Raw genomic sequence first — 19,393 nt, 5'->3', positions numbered from 1 at the left:
AAACTTTATTTTTATAGAAAATTGGTAGCATTGTATTCTACTCTGACGCGAAGATAGGGCACAATTCGTCAAGTAGTTTGTTTACAGTTGTTAATTTTGCACTTAAAGTGTGTTCTGCGATTTTTACATAGATATTGTTATTGAACATTTTGTCTAAAATTTTGTGCTGCCAACGGAATTTCTTGTGCTGAATCGTTAAAAATGTTGGGAAAGGCGTACGGTAATTCAGTTTTATCAAAAATTCAAGCATACCATATACCGTATAGTTGTTACAATATCAATTGGAACCTATGAATCTTAAAGCACAGGATCTGTCTGCACTTCTCTTGAAATTTCTTCTGCTTTAGCCATGACGTCTCGTAATTTATACTCGAATAGCCATTGGGCGAGTCCGGTATTGGTAGACCAGTCTGCCTGATGTAGAATCGAAGGCAGCACACTGGTTGTCAAAGCAAACCTGTATAGGTCCACTAGGTCGTAAATAATTTTTTGCATGGTATTCTATAATTAGTTTGGTGTCAAACGCGGTTCACTTGGCTTTGCAGTACCATGGAGAGCGTGTGGTATATTTATTGTTGGTATAATACGTATTATTAATTATTAGTTAATATTAATATTTGTTCATATCGTAACCAGTAAAGGGTAATAGTTATTAAAATAAATATTATATGTAATTATCTAGTAATTTAGCATGGCTTTCTGGAGACCCTTTGAAACCGAAGATAACGAAATAACCCGGGAAAATCCCCAAATAGTCGAGCCGGTTTTTGTCCAAAGCGTCGAAACAAATTCAGAGTTTAAAAACAAAGATTTACAAGTACTAAGCCAACGTATTGTTTTAAATATATATGAATGTTTGAAAAGAGAAAATAGTGAACGATGTGTTAAAGAAATTAGGGAACGGATTAGCGAATTAACTAAGATATCAATAACGACAATTTATCGTGTAATTAAAGGAGACATTATTAATCATGGTACAAAGAAGAAACAGAAAAATACAAAATTAAAGAATATTGACGATTTTACCGAGATGTAATGCCGCGCACAATTTATAATATGTATAAAGAAAATAAAGTTCCTACTTTAAAGGTGATTTGATATAAATTAAGCGAATATTCTGATTATAATAATTATAAATCTTTAGATACTTTATGACATGTTTTATTACAATGCGGTTTTAAACATAAAAAACTTGACAATCGTATGATAATTATGGAATCACGACGTATAGTTGCACTTCGGGAAGATTACTTACAAAAAACTCAAGAATAGCGTCAACTAAATAGGAATATAGCTCGGAATATAGTATTTCTAGACAAGACAGGGCAAAATTTTTCTGGACGCCTATGGATTTTAGAGTTTATGAATTAAATGTTTTTATGCGGTTTCAACTGATATCGTAACGACTATACAAAGCATTGGCCGAGAAGTGGTTGATGATTTGCCAAATTCTGTTCGTACTTCAATTTCGTCAACTGAAGAAAATATCGATAAAGTGAGTATCTGTTGCAAAAGACCAAATTTATGGAAGGACAGTTCTTGGATTTTACACAAAGCGATAATTGTGAATGAATTTTTTTTTGACTAAAAAACCCCTGTTGACTTTTCCCTCTCTCCCATACTGAAATTACCACTTTATGGAACACATTTTGAGTCGGAAGCTAAAAAACAAAAATCACTGAAGTTGTGAGTTGTTCATTGGAGATGATTAATTGAATATATTGTATTTTATTGAGAAATTCCGGATACTTTTTTGACAGAATGTACTTTTAGTTCTTGAACCTGTTGCAATTTACTACTAACTCAACCTAATGCATGACACTTTTTTTTAACTAAGTAGTGACATTGTCAATATCATAAGTAGTTTTATTGAAATTCTTAACATTCTTCTAGTCGAGATTCTCCAAACTAACCCACAAATGTTTAGTGAAACATTGCAACCTAGACGTTTATCTGAAGTTTCTATTCAGAGTACGGTCTCTGGTTTGATTGATAATATTCCTCTCCAAGCTATTAATGCTTGTAAGTATAATTGTGAAATTTGCATGAACTCTACCACTTCTATGTTCTTGTTATCTTTTTATCCTTATCCACTTTTAACTATTGCACTGTTCGTACCTATTTAAGTTTCTTTTTTCCACAAATAGAATAAAGTACTAGATTTGGGGCCAAACTGTTAATCGCAGATTCTTTGGACGAAAATAATAGGACTTTTTTTATGAGATTTTTCATTCATATGCCTCTTTTTATAGATACAGACATCAACATTTTCTTAATTTATTTTCTTTAGTGCAACAAAAATGGTGGGGAGGAAAACGCATGGACTACGCTTTATACTGCCCAGAAGGACTGTCAAATTTCCCAACAAATGCACTACCTCATTTATTCCATGCTAGTTATTGGGAAAGCAATGACGTTATTGCATTCATTTTAAGACAAATTGGGGGAATTGAGGTTACATCCTTGCCAGGTGGAGACGATAATGAACCTATGTTTCGTCCTGGCCAACCAAGGGAAAAGTGGATCAAAAAGAGAACATCAGTTAAGCTTAAGGTAAAATTGCTAGGCTGATAATAATTTTACAATTTACAATAATACATATGTGTGGTAAAAATATTTTTGCTTTGTTAGAACGTTACTGCCAATCATCGAGCTAATGACGTCATTGTACGCGAAGGTGCTCCGCAGGTATTAACAGCTCGATTCATGTATGGTCCTTTGGACATGATAACTCTAACTGGTGAAAAAGTAGATATCCATGTAATGAAAGACGTGCCTATAGGGGAATGGATTCATTTATCTACAGAGGTAACAGATAAAACAGGAAGAATAACTTACGCCGTTCCAGAAGATAAGGCTCTTGGCTATGGACTTTATCCGATCAAGGTATAGTGACAATTTGTTATATTTTGTCCGTATGAGATTAATTTATATCGGTCTTGAATCTGCAGTGTCCCATTTATGACTGTAACAGCTTCATAATTTTTATTTTATCTAGATTTAATTTTTTTTTTCAAAATATTAGGTTTTATATATGAACAAAAATTTACCTATCTTCCTCAAATGCAAACCTCAAATTAATATTAGGTCTTTTTTCATTGAAAAATATTATCGTTTAGATTGTGAAATTTGAAATTAATAAACAAAACAAAAAATAAAAAAATAAAAGTAGGCCAATACTTTCAAATCTGGAATATGGGAATAAATCTTAATTCTGAACCACTTTCTAATTAATTTTTTTGATACATTATACCAAAAACTCACTTTATCTGTACAGAATATGTTTTTTGCTTCTGACTTGATTTTTAATAAAAATATATTTCAAATTACTTTTTAACCAAGCGAAGTCTTGCCCAAAATATATTTTTATTTTTATTTATTCTTGCTAAAAAATTGATTAGACTATTGGAAACGCTCTGTGCATTGGAACAAGATTGGTTATTTACTTATGTGTTTCTTATTCTTCTTATTGGCATAAGCTTTGTTTGGGTTCTCTTCTTCTGAACAATCCAGAATGTGCGCAGAACTATAAACACATTAGACAAAATCCTGAACGATTCAGAACTGTCCCGATTCTTTTGAAAACCAAAACACATTAGAATTCGTGACATTTGCAGCAAACTGTTGTTTTTAGTAATGAACTAATAAGTTCCAAATCTAATCACTTTCATCTGTCTGCTCTTTGGGTCTTTGCCTTATACCTTAATCTCAAATTTTTTTTTGCGTACTAAAGAACTAAAATAATTTTCTCTGGTGGAAATGGAATATTTTATATCCAGTTTCGATGTTAAGATACAAATATGATTATTTGTATACAGGTTTGGAAAGTCCCCATGGTACATCGGCCGTTACGCGAGAGCGATAAAGTAAGTCATAGAAATCCGTGCGATAAAGAAAGATGGCTATAATGATGGCGTCTCATAGTCACCGCCCCTTTCGCCCTTCCACAAATAAGATCCACTTCCACTTGTAATTCAGCGATCGGTGGTCATCTTTGTTTTTGTCGTTTGCCTTTTCTTTAATAGATGTCACTACTTATACAATTCCGATTCCGGTATTCCGATATGTTAATACAATCCGTTAACAGAAGGCAGCTCAATGGGTATTAGTGATGTACTTATACTTGGTTAAGTCAGATATTTTATTCATTCGAAAACTGATATATTTTTACAAATATTTAACAGAAAATAAATTTTATACAGTGTATGCTTGAGCTAATTCACAGAGCTAGTCTGTATGTATCCCCTTGTTTGACAGAAATCTGGGGTTCTGGGATTATTCCGAAATCATAATTCATACACGCCACATAGTGGCCACCAAGAAAAAGCACGTAACAAAGAAAACTTTTTACAGTAGCTAGTAGATACCTCTGTAAATCTAGTGACCGTGTTTCCCTTACTGAGAAGTTATTCAAATGGAGTATAGTGCTCAGCTGCATTTAAAGTTCATTTAATTGTTATTTAAGAATACTTTTTAAAATGACTTAAAAATCCCAAGAAATAAAGCAAAATTTTCTATTTCCCCAATTCCAAAAAAATCTGGCATCACTCTTTCTAAGGCTGCGCCTCACCTTAGAGAAATTGTGCTGTCCTCTGTTAACGAATTGTATTAACATATCGGAATACCAGTCGGAATTGTATAAGTAGTGACATCTATTAAAGAAAAGGCAAACGACGAAAACAAAGATGACCACCGGTCGCTGAATTACAAGTGGAAGTGGATCTTATTTGTGGAAGAGGGAAACGGGTGATGACTATGAGACGCCTTCATTATAGCCATCCTTCTCTACTTTATCGCTCTTACGTAACGGCCGATGTACCATGGGGACTTTCCGAACCTGTGTATTTGACAGGAATGTGTGAATAATTCTTCTTTGCAATTCAGAGCAAATAACTCCCAAAATTCTATCGAATTCTTCAGAACTGGAAGTAGAAAATGATAATGTAGAAATACTCCAATAAATTTCGTAAAAGAAAAACATGAAATGAAAAAACTACAGTGTTTGCGGGAAATAATCAAGGTGATCTTCGAAAATGATAACTACGCATGCACCAATTAAACAGTTCTAAATAATTCATGCTTGGGAGCAAGAACTACTTTGGATGGGTCAGAAAGATTCTGAATCAAGTTCGAATAAAACCAAAACAAACATCTGCGAAATTCTGAACCGTTCAAAGAAAACATATTTCAGACTGCACATGATTAGAACGGTTTGGAATTGGGTTATATGGGAACCTCAACAAAACTATAATGTATGGATTTCAATAGATAAAATCATCTATTTCTAATCATTCCTTGTAAAAACATGCTATACCGTGCTTTCATGGGAAAACACTACATAGGTGCGTCGGTCAAACTTGTGCGGCTTCAGCGGTGGGGATGTCGATCTCTGCGTGCGGCGCTGTGGCGTACGTGATCATATCTCACATCAGTCAGGTTGCAGCACCCAGCGCTCCCCACCCTTCCAAGTTTACGAACTCGAACGAAGCTAATTCCCTATGTAGCATTGTACGGTGAAAGCACGGTATAGGTATATTGACCACCTTAAAACTAAATTTTTGTACATTTGAACACAAACATATTTTACTAATAAGAATGACTTTTTCCATAAAATAAAAAATAAAGTTTTACCCTTTTTTAACTCTATCCGTGGATACAATATATTTAGTTTGTTTAGTTTTTCACTATCTTTTTCATTTTCTCCGCTCAGTTTTTCCAGAAATTTAAAACTTCTGGTCTTTTGGAATGGGCTTCTGCGTGTCGTACCCCTTTGCATCGCAAATTAGTGAGCTCATTGCTCATCTTAGTGAGCTTTTGAAAAAAAAATGAGTTAAATGGAACTAAAACTGAAAAAGCTATACAGATGTTAGTTTTAAGCGGGCACTCTGTCTGTACCTTTTGTATTTCAGATGGTTGTGAGGGGAGACCATACATCCGTAGATTTTTTTCTGGCCGTGGTTCCCCCCAAAACGGAATGTGTTGTATTTAGCATCGATGGATCATTTACAGCAAGTATGTCGGTAACGGGACGGGATCCTAAGGTTAGAGCTGGTGCAGTGGATGTAGTCAGGTAAATATTAAAAATTTAATGCATTAACAATGTTTGTAATACAATTTTTAAAGGCATTGGCAGGAATTGGGATACTTAATCATATATATTACGGGAAGACCTGATATGCAGCATCGTAGAGTAGTATCCTGGTTGTCACAGCATAACTTTCCGCATGGGTTGATTTCCTTTGCAGACGGCTTGTCTACTGACCCTCTCGGCCACAAAGCTGCATATTTAAGTAATCTAATCAATGTATGTATTGCTTATTTTATCAAGGTTCTACTGTATATTGATTTATAATGTATTGTTTAATAATTAACATATTTTTGAGTAATTAAGGGGAACAACGGAGTAGACTGCGGTAAAAATAGGTGGATTTTAGAAGGAATTAGATAGAATTTAGAAGGAATTATTATTATTAGTAGGAATTATTAGGAATTATTGTCTCAAAAACTATGTGATCAATTTTATCCAGGTTTATTCAAAAGTATATATGTTGAGGTATGCTGACAAATTTCTTTATAAATATGTATCGACTGAGAGCGCCGCTGTCATGGCCGGCGTAAAAAATGTCCCTTGCTCGCACGGTTTGCAGTTCCTAAACATTATATCCAGTCGGTTGATCTGAAACAAAAATTTCAAAAAATTGCAAAGTAGGATTAAAAAAAAAAATTTCACCTTTTGGAAGTCGACCCACATTTGACCTTGAAGGTCATTGTCAAAGTCATAGTCAAGACCATCTTTGGACGTAAAATTTCCTGCTCTTTCCAAATCCACAATAAAAAATAGGGGTTTCCATTTAAAAAACTTAACTTGACCTTCAAATTACCTTGAAGGTCAAAGTCAAGGTCAAATCCAATATCACCATCAGATAGCCAGAGAAAAGTCCTTATACTTTTGTCTGAAACATTTTTTCCAAAATGCTTCAAAAGTTTTTCTGCCGTACTGGGACTTTTGGATAATCCTGTATACGACACAATCACTAAATCAAAGTAACGTAGCAGAATTTATCGACGAATATCATGCTGAAGAGAAATTTAACCAATTTCTTTGGTCAAATGGTCTTTCCTAACTGATATTTTGAAATTATCCATGAGACAGATTTTTTTTCTAGTTTTATATGGAAAATTTTGTGTGGAATATTTTGATGCTTTACACCTATTTTGATCTAACAAAATTTATTTTTTGTGGGCGCCATATTGAATTTTCACATTTTTTAAATCAGCTCATTTTTTTTTATTACGATAATGTTTCATATAATGGATATAACTTTTTTTGGTTTTGTTGAAAAACAATATTATCTACTTTTACAAAGAGGGCATTGGAAACGAAATATCCATCTTCTTAAATTTTTCATAGTAAGTTATTGTTCAGAACAGTTCTAAGAAAAAAATGTGGTTACTTATTCGCATTCTCAATAAAAAAGTGTCATAATAATAACGTCTGCACTTAAAATGATCACCTCATTCTATTTTTTTTAAACAAAAAAAATAAATGAAAATGAAATTCAGAAGTTTCAGCTTTTCGCTTTTGGCATGTCAGTGGTCAGTAAATTCTATTTTATAACTAATTCTACAATATGACCATCTTGCATCTCTTACAGTAAAATGGTTACCACGTTGCTGCTTGAGAAAACAGCACCCTAATATATCAACTAACATAAATAAATGAAATACGGGAAGTAAATTTACAAAAAAATGCTATTAAGATATTTTCTTATTTTATTTTGTGTTAAATCTGTGGAAAAATAATAGTGTGTATATGTTTTTAGAATCATGGTGTAGCAATACACTCTGCTTACGGTAGTGCCAAAGACATAAGTGTTTATACGTCAATTGGACTGAAATCAAAACAGATATTTATAGTGGGAAAAGCTTCTAAAAAACAACAATCCCAGGCTACGGTGCTGATGGACGGTTATGCTGCACATTTAACAATGTTAATGTCTCATGGTGGATCTAGACCGGCACAGGGTAATGCTAGAATGGTAATTCCTAGGGGATACTTTGGTCTTCCAGGTCAAAGCTTTTCTAGGCGAAGAAGGTATTTGATGTTTTTTTTTTAACATTTTTAAATAGTCTAGAAAGAACACAACCTCATTTAATCAAGAGTTAATCTTAATGTTATGTTGATTTTTTTATATTAGTAAGTAGTTAAATTATGTTTCAATGTCAAATTTAATCTTTATTTGTAAATTATTTGTGGAATTTAAAAGATTTTTTACAGTGGTTTATTTTGTAGAGAAAATGAACAAAATCAAAATTTTACCACAGTTTTTAATAGGCATCATTTAAAAAAAAACTAAGTGTTGGTCATAAATTGTGTTTTTTCTTGACTTCTAAGGTTGCAGAATGTGCATTAACATATTTTATGACGACTATAGAGAGACATAGAAATAGTGGTAGATTAAAGTGCATGTGGTGGTGTCAATGTTTCAGCCATGACCCGGGCATCTCATCTCCTGCGCGCAACAGTGGTTTTCTCAAACGCAAGGTTTACATTAGTCATGTATAAATATGGTATTATGACGGTAATTATAAAAGACAACCTTGCACATCATCTGTAGTGTTGCACAAGAATATCATGTAATAAGCATTTTTGTCCTGTTCCGTTAAAGTGTTGCACACAAGTTATTCTGCAGTAAGAAAGATGTAGGTTGTGAAATCAATTTTAAAATTATATACAAAATTAGACGGCGTAAATTTATTGCACAAAAACAGTTTCTGTGGGATGGGGGTAATTACTTTAAATAAATAAAAAAAATACTATAATAGTGATAGTAATTTTTTTCAATTTGCTTAAAATATTTAACACATTTTGTCATTTTTGTCTTTTATCACTTTGTGCAAAAAATGAGGTACAGTACAGAAATATGATTGATTCTATGATTTTGATACACACAATTCGAGCTTATCCGATGGAATCAATTAAATTTATTTAAACGGTCTGCTGATATGCTGATATATGACCCGTCAATATTGAAAGATCAGTTTTGTCTTGATTATGCGGCAATGAATACAACTGTTTTTATCATGTTATAGGGTGGCGCATAAATCCTGTTAGGGTTTATGTAATAAATAATTCTTTGTTTCTAGTAATTTTTTGTTATCTTCATTGTTTTAAAGTTAATGAATTTACATTGCTTGAAAGTAATGTATAGTCTTTCCGAAATCAGTTGAACATGTATGAAATACACCTAGCAATAAAATTTAATGAGTTTCATAGGCGTCCCTAAAAAAGTTTTCTGCTAAAGGTGAAAAAATTATAATTTGCAGGTGCCTATATAATGTGTAGAAAATTTTATTATATGTTTATTTGGCCAACAACATATTTTAATTATTTATAATTATTTATGTCTTCAAACAATTTTATTATATTGATGGTAAATTTTGGTTATGACATATCAAAAAACATTTACATCTTCATTAAAATATATTACTGCTCGGCAAGAACGCAATTTATCTTTAATCATCTCTAAAGTTGGTACTTTATTTTCTTTATATAAATTACAAATTGTCCGCCGAATTACATATCTCGTCATGTCATCGATATTTTTAAATGTTTGTTTTCGTTTCCTCTTATGCAATGATCTATAACACCTTGTTTAATAACATGAAAAATTGTGGACACTGAAACTTTAGTTAATACGTGAATTCTATTTGCAATTTCATTATCTGATTTTTCGTTTTCTTCCTTTTTTAAACAATCATAAATATTTAAAATGAGACGCTAATATTGAACATGTAAATCTGTATCTAAATCTGTTTCATCAACTTCCAGTTCTACTAATTCAATATTGTCTGGCATTTTGTTCCGTTTCAAAAGGTCTCCAAATTGCCATGTTGTAATAATATTAGTAAACAAAATATCCCTCTTATTTCTCCCTTTCGCAATTGTAATATGAATGATTAATAGAAATATATAATATAATAATATGTATAATAAATTAAAATTACCTTAATCATATCAAATTCCGCATTGCTGCACTGCACTGATAGATAATCTGTTGACAAATGAAATTTATGGCCCAGTCACCCACCGCGGCTTTGTTTCTGCGCTGTTTGCCCGCGTGCACATTCTTCAGCTGGACGTATACATTTCTACCACCTCCACGTTTAGTTCGACCAGACCAGTATATGGGTAGGGCTAAATAAATATGGGAACAAGTTTTTTTAAATATTTCAATGCCGACTTGCTGTGTAGCGACCGAACCTGGTTCATACTGCCTAGCTCTTTGGCCTTCAATTGAGATCGGATAGACTATACATGTTGTTTTGAAAATGACATCTTGCAAATGGCGCCCATTTTCAACTTTTACCTATGATGCTCTGTCCAAGGCATTCCCCATTATTGGTTAGAATTGTAGGCTACAACGCATCAGTTTCTTCTCAAATATTGGCCTCAAGTTCTTATATGGTCCTTGGTTTATTTGCATCCACCCTACCTTTTAAAGAGGTTTGATACATCTCTTGCAGGGCAGGTGGTGCGGAAGGGAAGACTATGCTTATACACGGTAGTTTCGTTGTAGTACCAACCTTACAAAAACTAATTTGAGCGCACTAGATATAATATATACGAATGAAATTTATACAACACATATTAGCTTGCATATATTTTTCGTGCTTAATGCACGGCAATTAACATTTTATTTGAACAAAAGTGTCTATTTATTTATTAAGAGCTTGTAAAATTATGGATGAAATCTGGCAACATTGCCATTGCCATGCCGTAGTGGTAAAAGTTGGGTCAACTGTCATTACTGTCAGTTGTGCTTTGCGCATATTCCGTAAACTTGATGAACATCCAAGATACGAAGGAAAAGCAATATAAAATGCGTATGAAACATAATATGGATTGATGAAAAAAAAGTAAAATGTGCAAACCGAGAATCTGTATGATAACTATCAAGAAGCTCAGTGTATGATAGTGAGACGTCACCTTGTCAAATTGAAGATTATGACAGAACACCTGTTCTGTTTTGCAAAGAGATCCTTTCAATTTTTGTTTCAAATTGCTATTATATTGCATTACATCACCAAAAATTTATTTAATATTAATTATTACTACATATGTTTTCGATTGCAATAATTTTATAGTCTATAATCGAGCTATTCAAATATAGCGTGTCAGTCAAAGCGTTAAATACAGCGTGCAGTGTTGCCATATTTCCTTTCATTAGATCAGATGTTTGTTCGAATTTGCCAAAACGTTATATATTCATTCCGTTATCTCAATAATTACATTTGTAAGTGCATATTTTTATTGTTTTAAAATGTTTAGTAATATTTAATTCTTTAATTACAATTTTATTTTCCCAGAAATATTCACGTTTGATTAAAGTTTTTTCCCAACTCCCATAAGAGCATAATTTTTAATATCATTTTTCAAAAAAACTATATTGGCAATCAATCTAATATTTTTACACGAGGCAGTTGGCATATTTATTAACAGATTTCAATGATTTTCAAAACTTTCTTACCATTTTTTTTTCGGTATCGAACCTCCTTAAGTTCCCTCAAAGGAAACAAGTCAGGAGAATTTGCAAGATGTAGTTTTCAAAACATAATGTACACTTACATATTTCCAAACGATGTATTAAATGCTAAAAATGCTATTAACAAGCAATGAAAGTTATTCATTATTTAACCATAATCGGACTTCTGCGTCAACCTATATTTAATACATCATTATTTAGGAAATTAGAAAAACATAATTATCAGATTTCAATAACTTGTGTGCATTTATAAAAATTACATCAGCTGTTCTTATTATTGGTTGTTTGCTTTAAAAGAATTGGAGTAGATATATACGAATTCAATTCAACGTCAATTTGATCTCTTACTTATTTCATGTATTACTAACACTAATAATAATAATGATAATTTGTATTTGTAATATAAAATATAACTAATATGTGATTAAAGAATAAACTATCTCAAGTTTCTTCTGGCTAATTATGCTTATACAGGGTGATTCGTTTATGAACCAACACAAGGCAGAGGAGTCCCTAAAATAGGACATTTTAATGCAGTTTATCTCTATACCACTTGTTCACGTCACCGAAGTAATTACAATCACAGAAATGTAAAAAATTTACCCTCCTTTAAGCAAATATACTCATATTTTTTTGCTTCAGCTCTTATTTCATCTTAAAACTAAGGTTTTTTTTAAGCTTTCTGTTTGTACATTTTTTTGTATTAGTAATGACTAACTAATTAATTTATTATTATGACAAATTTTTAATTTTTTTGACTGAATTGTGTTACAGGAAACGGTGCTGACCATTTTCAATAATTTTCGTGAAAGAGTGTACAATTACAAATTTTTTATTCTCAGATCATCCTTATTATTAATAAATCAAATTTTCTATGACGATTAAATCAGATTTATGTAAAAAATTTATTAGTGATAATAAAATAATTAATTACACGAAAATCATTAGGTATAGGTACCTAAAAAATTATAACCTTTATGCTAAAATGAGAACTGAACTTGCAAGGTCACTTGTCAACCTATAAAAAAATATGAACATATCAACTCAATGGTAGAAGATATTTTTCCCAGTTACAAACTATAGTTACGATTATTATGTCAAAACGAGACCATATCATACCAAATTTTATTTAAATTTGACAATGGATTTTAGTTATTTGGAAGATACTATATTTTTTCACCGACTTTAGCACCTACCGGCTAAATGAAGCAGCTTAGTATATAGGTATAAGTGGTATTATTAAAATAATATATTCTAGTCTATAACACACACATGCTCTGTATTGGTGCATTTAAGAATCACCTTGTATATATCTTACAATAGTAATAAAATACTTTCAAGGAACCGACCATGTCACATTCGGCAATGCTAGAAATCCTCAATAGCTGGGCCAATGAATTACTTACAATCGGTCCATTCCCAAAATATAAAAGCCAACCCTTGTAATAATGGATTTTCATAAATTTATCGCTTCTGACTTATTTTAGATTAGATACAGATAAGAGTATATACCTTGCGTTAAACTTATAGGTGGTGTTGATTTCATTTAGCAGGGCTTACCACAGTAAGCTAGTGAAAATGTTATCCGCTTATCTGGGTAAGCTAATTAAAAAAAGCTTATGTGTAATATAAGAAGTAAATGCAAGAAATTGCTTTTCATATTTATCGTGCTCTTACACTTTTTAAATGAACAACCAGTAATGGTGGACTTCAAATAAAAATTATCGTAAACTTGAACAATAAATAGATATAATAAAAGAAATCCATTATCATTTAATTAAAATATGGTAGCATCAATAAAACTGCTAAATCAACAAATAAAACAATCAAATATAAAAATAGTTAAAGTAAAATCTGTATGTATGTCTTGTTCAATGTTAAATGTCTTTAACTGCCACAAGCCATCTGTGATAAGTTGCTGATCATGATCTGAACCCATTTGCTTAATCCTATTGCTGAAATATTTTAAGGAAGTATGCATTTCATTAAGTAGTTTGTACACAGTTATTTACAAAGGTAGTTAGTGGTTATGTGTAAAATTCAGAATGTTTCGCTAAGAATGGGACATAACTTAGTGAGAGGGGCGATTCCAATGAACTTGCCTCAATTATCAATTTCAATCAAATATTACACCTTTTCAATCTACAGGGTGCTAAAGTTAAAATAATTATAATTTTGACAATGTATTGATAATCATTTTACTGAAAAATAGAAAATTTTGGAAGGTATATTTTTTTAAACAAGAATTTGAAAAATTGTAGTCAGTTATAGTTTAGCGGTAGAGGGACAAAACAAACTTACTTTTAAATAAAATTGGGTTTCAATTTGGAAGTAAAAAAAAAACAACTAAACTGTCTTAGAGATTAAAAGGATTTTCCGTTTCATTGTACATTCGGTTAAAAAAGTATTTGAAATTTGTCAATAAAACACAATATATTCAATCATCAAAATTTATTTTGTCTTCAAAATAGACTACATTTAAATGCATATTCTGCTATCGACTTCAACTTCTTCAGTGATTTTTCAGTGACTACTCAATCATTGACATTTGTTGAGTTCTTGGTCAAAAAATCATTCACAATTATCGCCTTGTGTTTCCATGTCAAACTCGTAAACCCATGTCTCATCACCCATCATGATGGATTGCATGAATGTAGAGAATGAAATTAGCTCATTGAAGCATGTCTTCCGCAACATATTTGCAATGCTTTTTTAAAGCTGGATCCAGCTGTGCTGCGATGAATTTCATAAATAAAACTTCAACTAAAACGGTTTAAACTGGTTTGTGAGATATGTTTAGTTCATATGCTAGCTCTTTAAAACTATAAGGACGCTTTGCAAGTACCAATTCCTTCACTTTATCGATGTTCTCTTCAGTTGAAGATGTTGAAGGATGACCAGAATGTGGTAAATCATTAACCACTTTTCGACCATGTTTGAATGCTTTATACCATTCACATAATTGACTTTTTTTATAATCTTATTTTTAAACTTGACGTCATATTTCAGATCTTATTCAACTAGTTAACACTTTAATTTAACATGCGGTGTTATAAAAAATCGTATTATTTTGTAAATGAATGCATTTTTTTTCTTTTGAGAACTGGTATACTATCTTCACTCAAAGTTAAACAAAAAACAAAGTTTTTATTATTTTCGTAGCTTGCAGATATGTGAAGAGCAGAAAAGTTAAGATATTTGTACCACTAGTAAGATGTCCTCTATCGATAGGATTAAAATGAATATTATTTTCAAAATTCTCGTACTGCAAAACATATTTTGCTAAAAATTTACCTAAAATTCAGTTTTTTTGTAAACTGAAAAAGGGCAAGTTTCATTAAGGCATGTTTCGCTCAATGATTTTCATCTTAGGAATCTCCAATTAAGCTAGCTGTGTCCCATTTTTAATGAAACACCCTGTATCGTTTCAACGTATGCTTTAATTTAGCAAAATTGTTTGAAACTTCTGTGAATACCCTGCATAAAAAATTATCTTTGCTATTACAGAAATCTCTATTATTTTCACCAAAGTCTATTTTATATAAATTTAAAATAAGATTCATTGTAGATTTTGATGAAAAAAAAAAACAAAATTGTATATTTCACAATATCATATCATCTCAAAAATTTCAATTGCATTAAAAAAATCTCTCAGTGTAGTTTATATATGTATAGCTTATTCGGATAAGTCATTCTGCATAAAATTTGTATTTATTTTCAATCAGATTTACTCTGGTAACACCACAATGGTGATAAAATTACATAATTACAGACTTATTCTTAAACAGGTTCGGGTTTGCTATATTTTTTATCGAACTGTTAAAACTGTTCTTAACCATAGAGCTGAAAATTAGAAATTGATCTTCTCACTTACAAATTTTTATCATTCAAACTCAAGGATAATTTAACATTGAGCGATTTCAACATTAGTTGAATGTGTGGAACTGAGGTGGTTTATATACAGAGTGGCCAAATGAAAACGAAACAGAGCCATTTTCAGGAACTGCGTCAAGATTGTAGAAAAACGCTCAGATCCGTCGATCATATATTTAATTTTTCCGGTTGCTGTGTATGCACCTCGTGAAAAACTCTTGGGTTTAAACCGGACCAATAGTGGCAATTGTGACGATTTACCGTCCAAGAAAAAACTGCATTCATCAGAAAAACAGATGTTTTGCAAAATTGCAAACGGCGGTCATAATCATCCTCATGAAGTTGCTGGACTAAATGTATTTTTTATGGATGGAATTTATTCTTCTTCAAAATGATTTGTATGCTAGTTCGATTGATCTCAGACACAGATGCCAGCTGCCTCGTACTTAATGTAGGATCAAGATGAACTTGCCCCAAAACTGCAACTTCACTAGCTTAATTAACTATAGGTTTTTTCAATTTCTCGGTTTTTTATTGGCTACGTTCCGTCTCTGGAAATTTTTTTACTAACCCTAGAACACATCCTCCTGACATGTCGATCTTGATGTTGTTCATTAAATAGCTGAGCTGTTCTAATGGCACATTTATTGTTCATAAAGTAAAGCAAAATGATATCTACCCTTTCCGTAATGGAATGAACCATATTGTTTAATTTTCAAAAACACAATTAAATAAACTACCAACTAACGCTTCCAAATAATACTAGATAATAATTTGGAATCCACTAATTTTTCGTTCATTGTGTGTGCGTAGCATTCATTTCTGTTTTTTACAATTGTGTTTTTTTTTACGAAAGTGATAACAAATCGGCAAAAACCAATGTAACGCAAGAAATACAAAATTTATACCATTAGCGTACTTAACTCGAATGACTGACAATTTTACCATTACTAATTGTTTGTACATAAGTTTCAACTTTAAAATCAAAATTCTTAGTAAGTATTGGGCGGAATTATAAAATTTATAGTCTGTTGTAAAGAGAATTGTAAGAGCTTTCAAAAGAAATATTACTCAACCCCCAATGCCATTTAAATATTTTGGGGTGATGCTTACCCTTGCTTGGGGGTGAAAGTGGTGGAGTCAAAAATACCAACAAAGAATGTCCCCCTTTAATCTAAAATCGACGGGTGTGACCGTTTTTCTACAATCTTGAAGCAGTTCCCGAAAATGGCTCTGCTTCGTTTTCATTTGGCCACCCTGTATAACATGCACCGGGCCGATTAATCCGAATTTGCTATAAGATATAGGCAATTAAACTCACGTGATGAAAATAACTGGGCTAATCTGTTGTAAATTATTCCCATGTAGATTTATCTTCAACGTAATAAATTTCAAATGGTATCTTGAAAAATTTTTCAATGGTAGATTTACTAAGAATCATAAAACAATTAGATTATTATTGTGTTTATTATGTCTAATAATGTAACTGTAATGTAATTTGTGGTCAAACATGAGTCTTGCTTTGATTTATCTGCTAATGATAATCATAAAATTCATAATTATTGTGTACTACATGAAAAAGTGAAAATAAAAATTGAAAAATTCCTCGACTATTTGAAATTTATGTAAACTTTATGTTGTTTACCTGCTGCTATCATTATTAGGATAAAGCAACCCTGGATTATGTTATATGAAGTAGTAGTAGATCTATTAAAATATACCGTATTAGTACATTATTTACACATTTTTTTAACAGTAGGTCTGCAAAGAGAGCGACATCATATCCTATAGCCACTGAAGTACCTCAAGTGGAAAGATCGATGAGTACTCGTCGCTACCAATTACCTAAACCTATGCTTTCTATTTCTACAATCGGCAACCACAGTCCTGGATAAAGCTTTCTACTGAGTAGATTAGTTTTATTAGGTATTATCATTGTTTATATTTTTCTACCTATATACATAAATGAAAAAGTATTGAATTGTCTATTTAAAATCAATATATTAACTGTTATCGTAGATTCTTGTTAAAAAAATTTTTCGTTTTAGTTATTAACGTGATGTTAAGGTTTCATTTTTATAATTCAAATAATTATCCAAGGTTAAACATCGTTATAAATATTTAAAGCTACGCTCGAATATACAATTAAAATATATGTACATGATTTGTTGCCACATTCTGTGTTCTAATTTTTTTTGATAACTACGTTTATTTATGACTATAATATAATATAAATTTCAAGGGTCTTATTTTTTAATGCAAGAAAAATTAAAAACCAGCAGCATCTTTTGAAAAGCATTTGCAATTTCAAGTGTTGCAAACTTAATCGATTTCATTTTAATTTGGTCTTTTTAATTCTTTCAATTGCAAATGTTTTTAAAATTAAATAGGTAAAAAATAACTTTCAGTATAGAATAACCCGATCCTATGAAGTATTACAAAAGTTTGAAAAATTTTGCTGTGATTTAAATGTATTAAAATTTTCTGTATTAACATAATTTTAACATAAAACAAAGTATAGTTGATTTAAAATTGGTCAAGTTTTTCGTTATTTTAGTTGTTTTATAGTAATGAAAAAATTTGAAAGCACCTGTTGTGCTTCTAATTTGCTGTTTAACTTGCCAGGGTGCATGAGTAAAGTATTGCCAGTTTTTCAGAATTATTCTCAGAAAGATACCTATACGAGATTAATATATTTATTGTTAATATTCCCAATGTGTGCTTGAGAATATTTGCAATTGTCCATGAAGGAAAGAAATATATTACTCATAAATCATAATGAATATGAACTAAACTGCTGGAAGTGCAGTTTTTTTACAGATTATTTTCAGATTTGTCTCCAAAAGAAGTTTTTGTGGAAAATACTGGGATGTTGAATAAGTTCTCGCTGTTTCTTCCCTGAAAATTAATGCTTTATTTAAAAGAATTAGTAAAAAACATGTCACTGAAAGTACCTATTGTCCATCACTAGCCACTACTTTTTCCCATTTTTCTGGCATTTTAATTCCATGTTGGCAAAAACGACACATATTTTTAGACTATCCATTTTTTGGCAACTTTATAAGAATGGAAGTACTGCTCAGGCTGTGTGCCATCATTCTGACAGGACAATGTCTGGTAAATAAGGCGGGTGAGGCAGGACTTCCCATTTAAGCTTTTTCAAGTAGGTTTTCACTGGTACTACAACATGTGGATAAGTGTTGTCATGCTCTAAATTCACTTTGTCGTGTCTCTGCTCGTATAGTGGCTGTTTTTTCCTTTAATGCATGACTCAAACGAACTAATTGCAGTCAATAACAATCTCCTGTGCTGGTTTCATTCCGTCTGAGCAGCTGATCCCACCAAATGCAGAGCAGAAGCTTGGAACCATGGATATTCGGATATGCGTTCTGGTAGCGCCATCTGTTGGAAAACAGCGCGAATTTATTCAGTATTCCTATATTTTCTATCTCCTGTTTCAGTAACTTGTAAAATATGGTTTATAATTTTTAATAATGCAACATTGTTTTAAAACATTTAATCCAGAAACATGATACAATTTGCACACAGATTGGCTTCCATCTTTTATGGAAATATGAGATTACTAGATTTAAGTATTTTTTTCACCAATATTTATATTAATTGAGGGGCTAATTTAGATTTTGCAATACGTTTCACTGTGCTCTCTTTTAATAATTTCTAAAAGTCTACTTTTAATATTTAATCTCATTTAAATATTTTAAGCTATTAAGTGAAAAGTTAAATTTAGTACATCTAGCTGAAAATAAGTTACAAGTAAATAATACTCGCTACTGCCACCATCCACCACCAACGCTATATAGGTAATCATTATGGTAGGTACCGTATTTGGACATACACTGAATCTCTCTAGTCCTTAGTGAGCTAGATGTTACTATTAAAGTTTATATTTTTTCTTTAGAAAAGCATAAATAATTTTCAATAACCAAGTTTATACTGTATTATGATACAAAATT

General features: G+C 31.5%; 1 protein-coding gene across 4 annotated transcripts in view; it reads left to right on the top strand.

The window, feature by feature from the left end:
• LOC108912537 (protein retinal degeneration B) overlaps positions 1-17,432 on the top strand; it is a 70,491-nt gene extending 53,059 nt beyond the window's left edge. For 2 of the 4 annotated variants that reach the window (XM_018717787.1, XM_018717785.2), the window contains exons 16-22: positions 1,894-2,022; positions 2,291-2,553; positions 2,632-2,886; positions 5,910-6,070; positions 6,124-6,304; positions 7,824-8,095; positions 17,176-17,432. In XM_018717787.1, the coding sequence (XP_018573303.1) occupies positions 1,894-2,022; positions 2,291-2,553; positions 2,632-2,886; positions 5,910-6,070; positions 6,124-6,304; positions 7,824-8,095; positions 17,176-17,314 (1,400 nt within the window). In that variant the 3' untranslated portion in view covers positions 17,315-17,432. The remainder of the gene's footprint in view (positions 1-1,893; positions 2,023-2,290; positions 2,554-2,631; positions 2,887-5,909; positions 6,071-6,123; positions 6,305-7,823; positions 8,096-17,175) is intronic. The other 2 variants (XM_018717788.2, XM_018717789.2) reach the window with 2 other exon arrangements.
• Positions 17,433-19,393: the final 1,961 nt, after the last annotated feature.

Source organism: Anoplophora glabripennis, unplaced genomic scaffold, assembly GCF_000390285.2.
Source record: "Anoplophora glabripennis isolate ALB-LARVAE unplaced genomic scaffold, Agla_2.0 scaffold636, whole genome shotgun sequence".
Classification (NCBI taxonomy): Eukaryota; Metazoa; Arthropoda; class Insecta; order Coleoptera; family Cerambycidae; genus Anoplophora; species Anoplophora glabripennis.
Note: the sequence above shows the minus strand (reverse complement) of the source record. Positions and strands in the feature narration are given on the sequence as shown.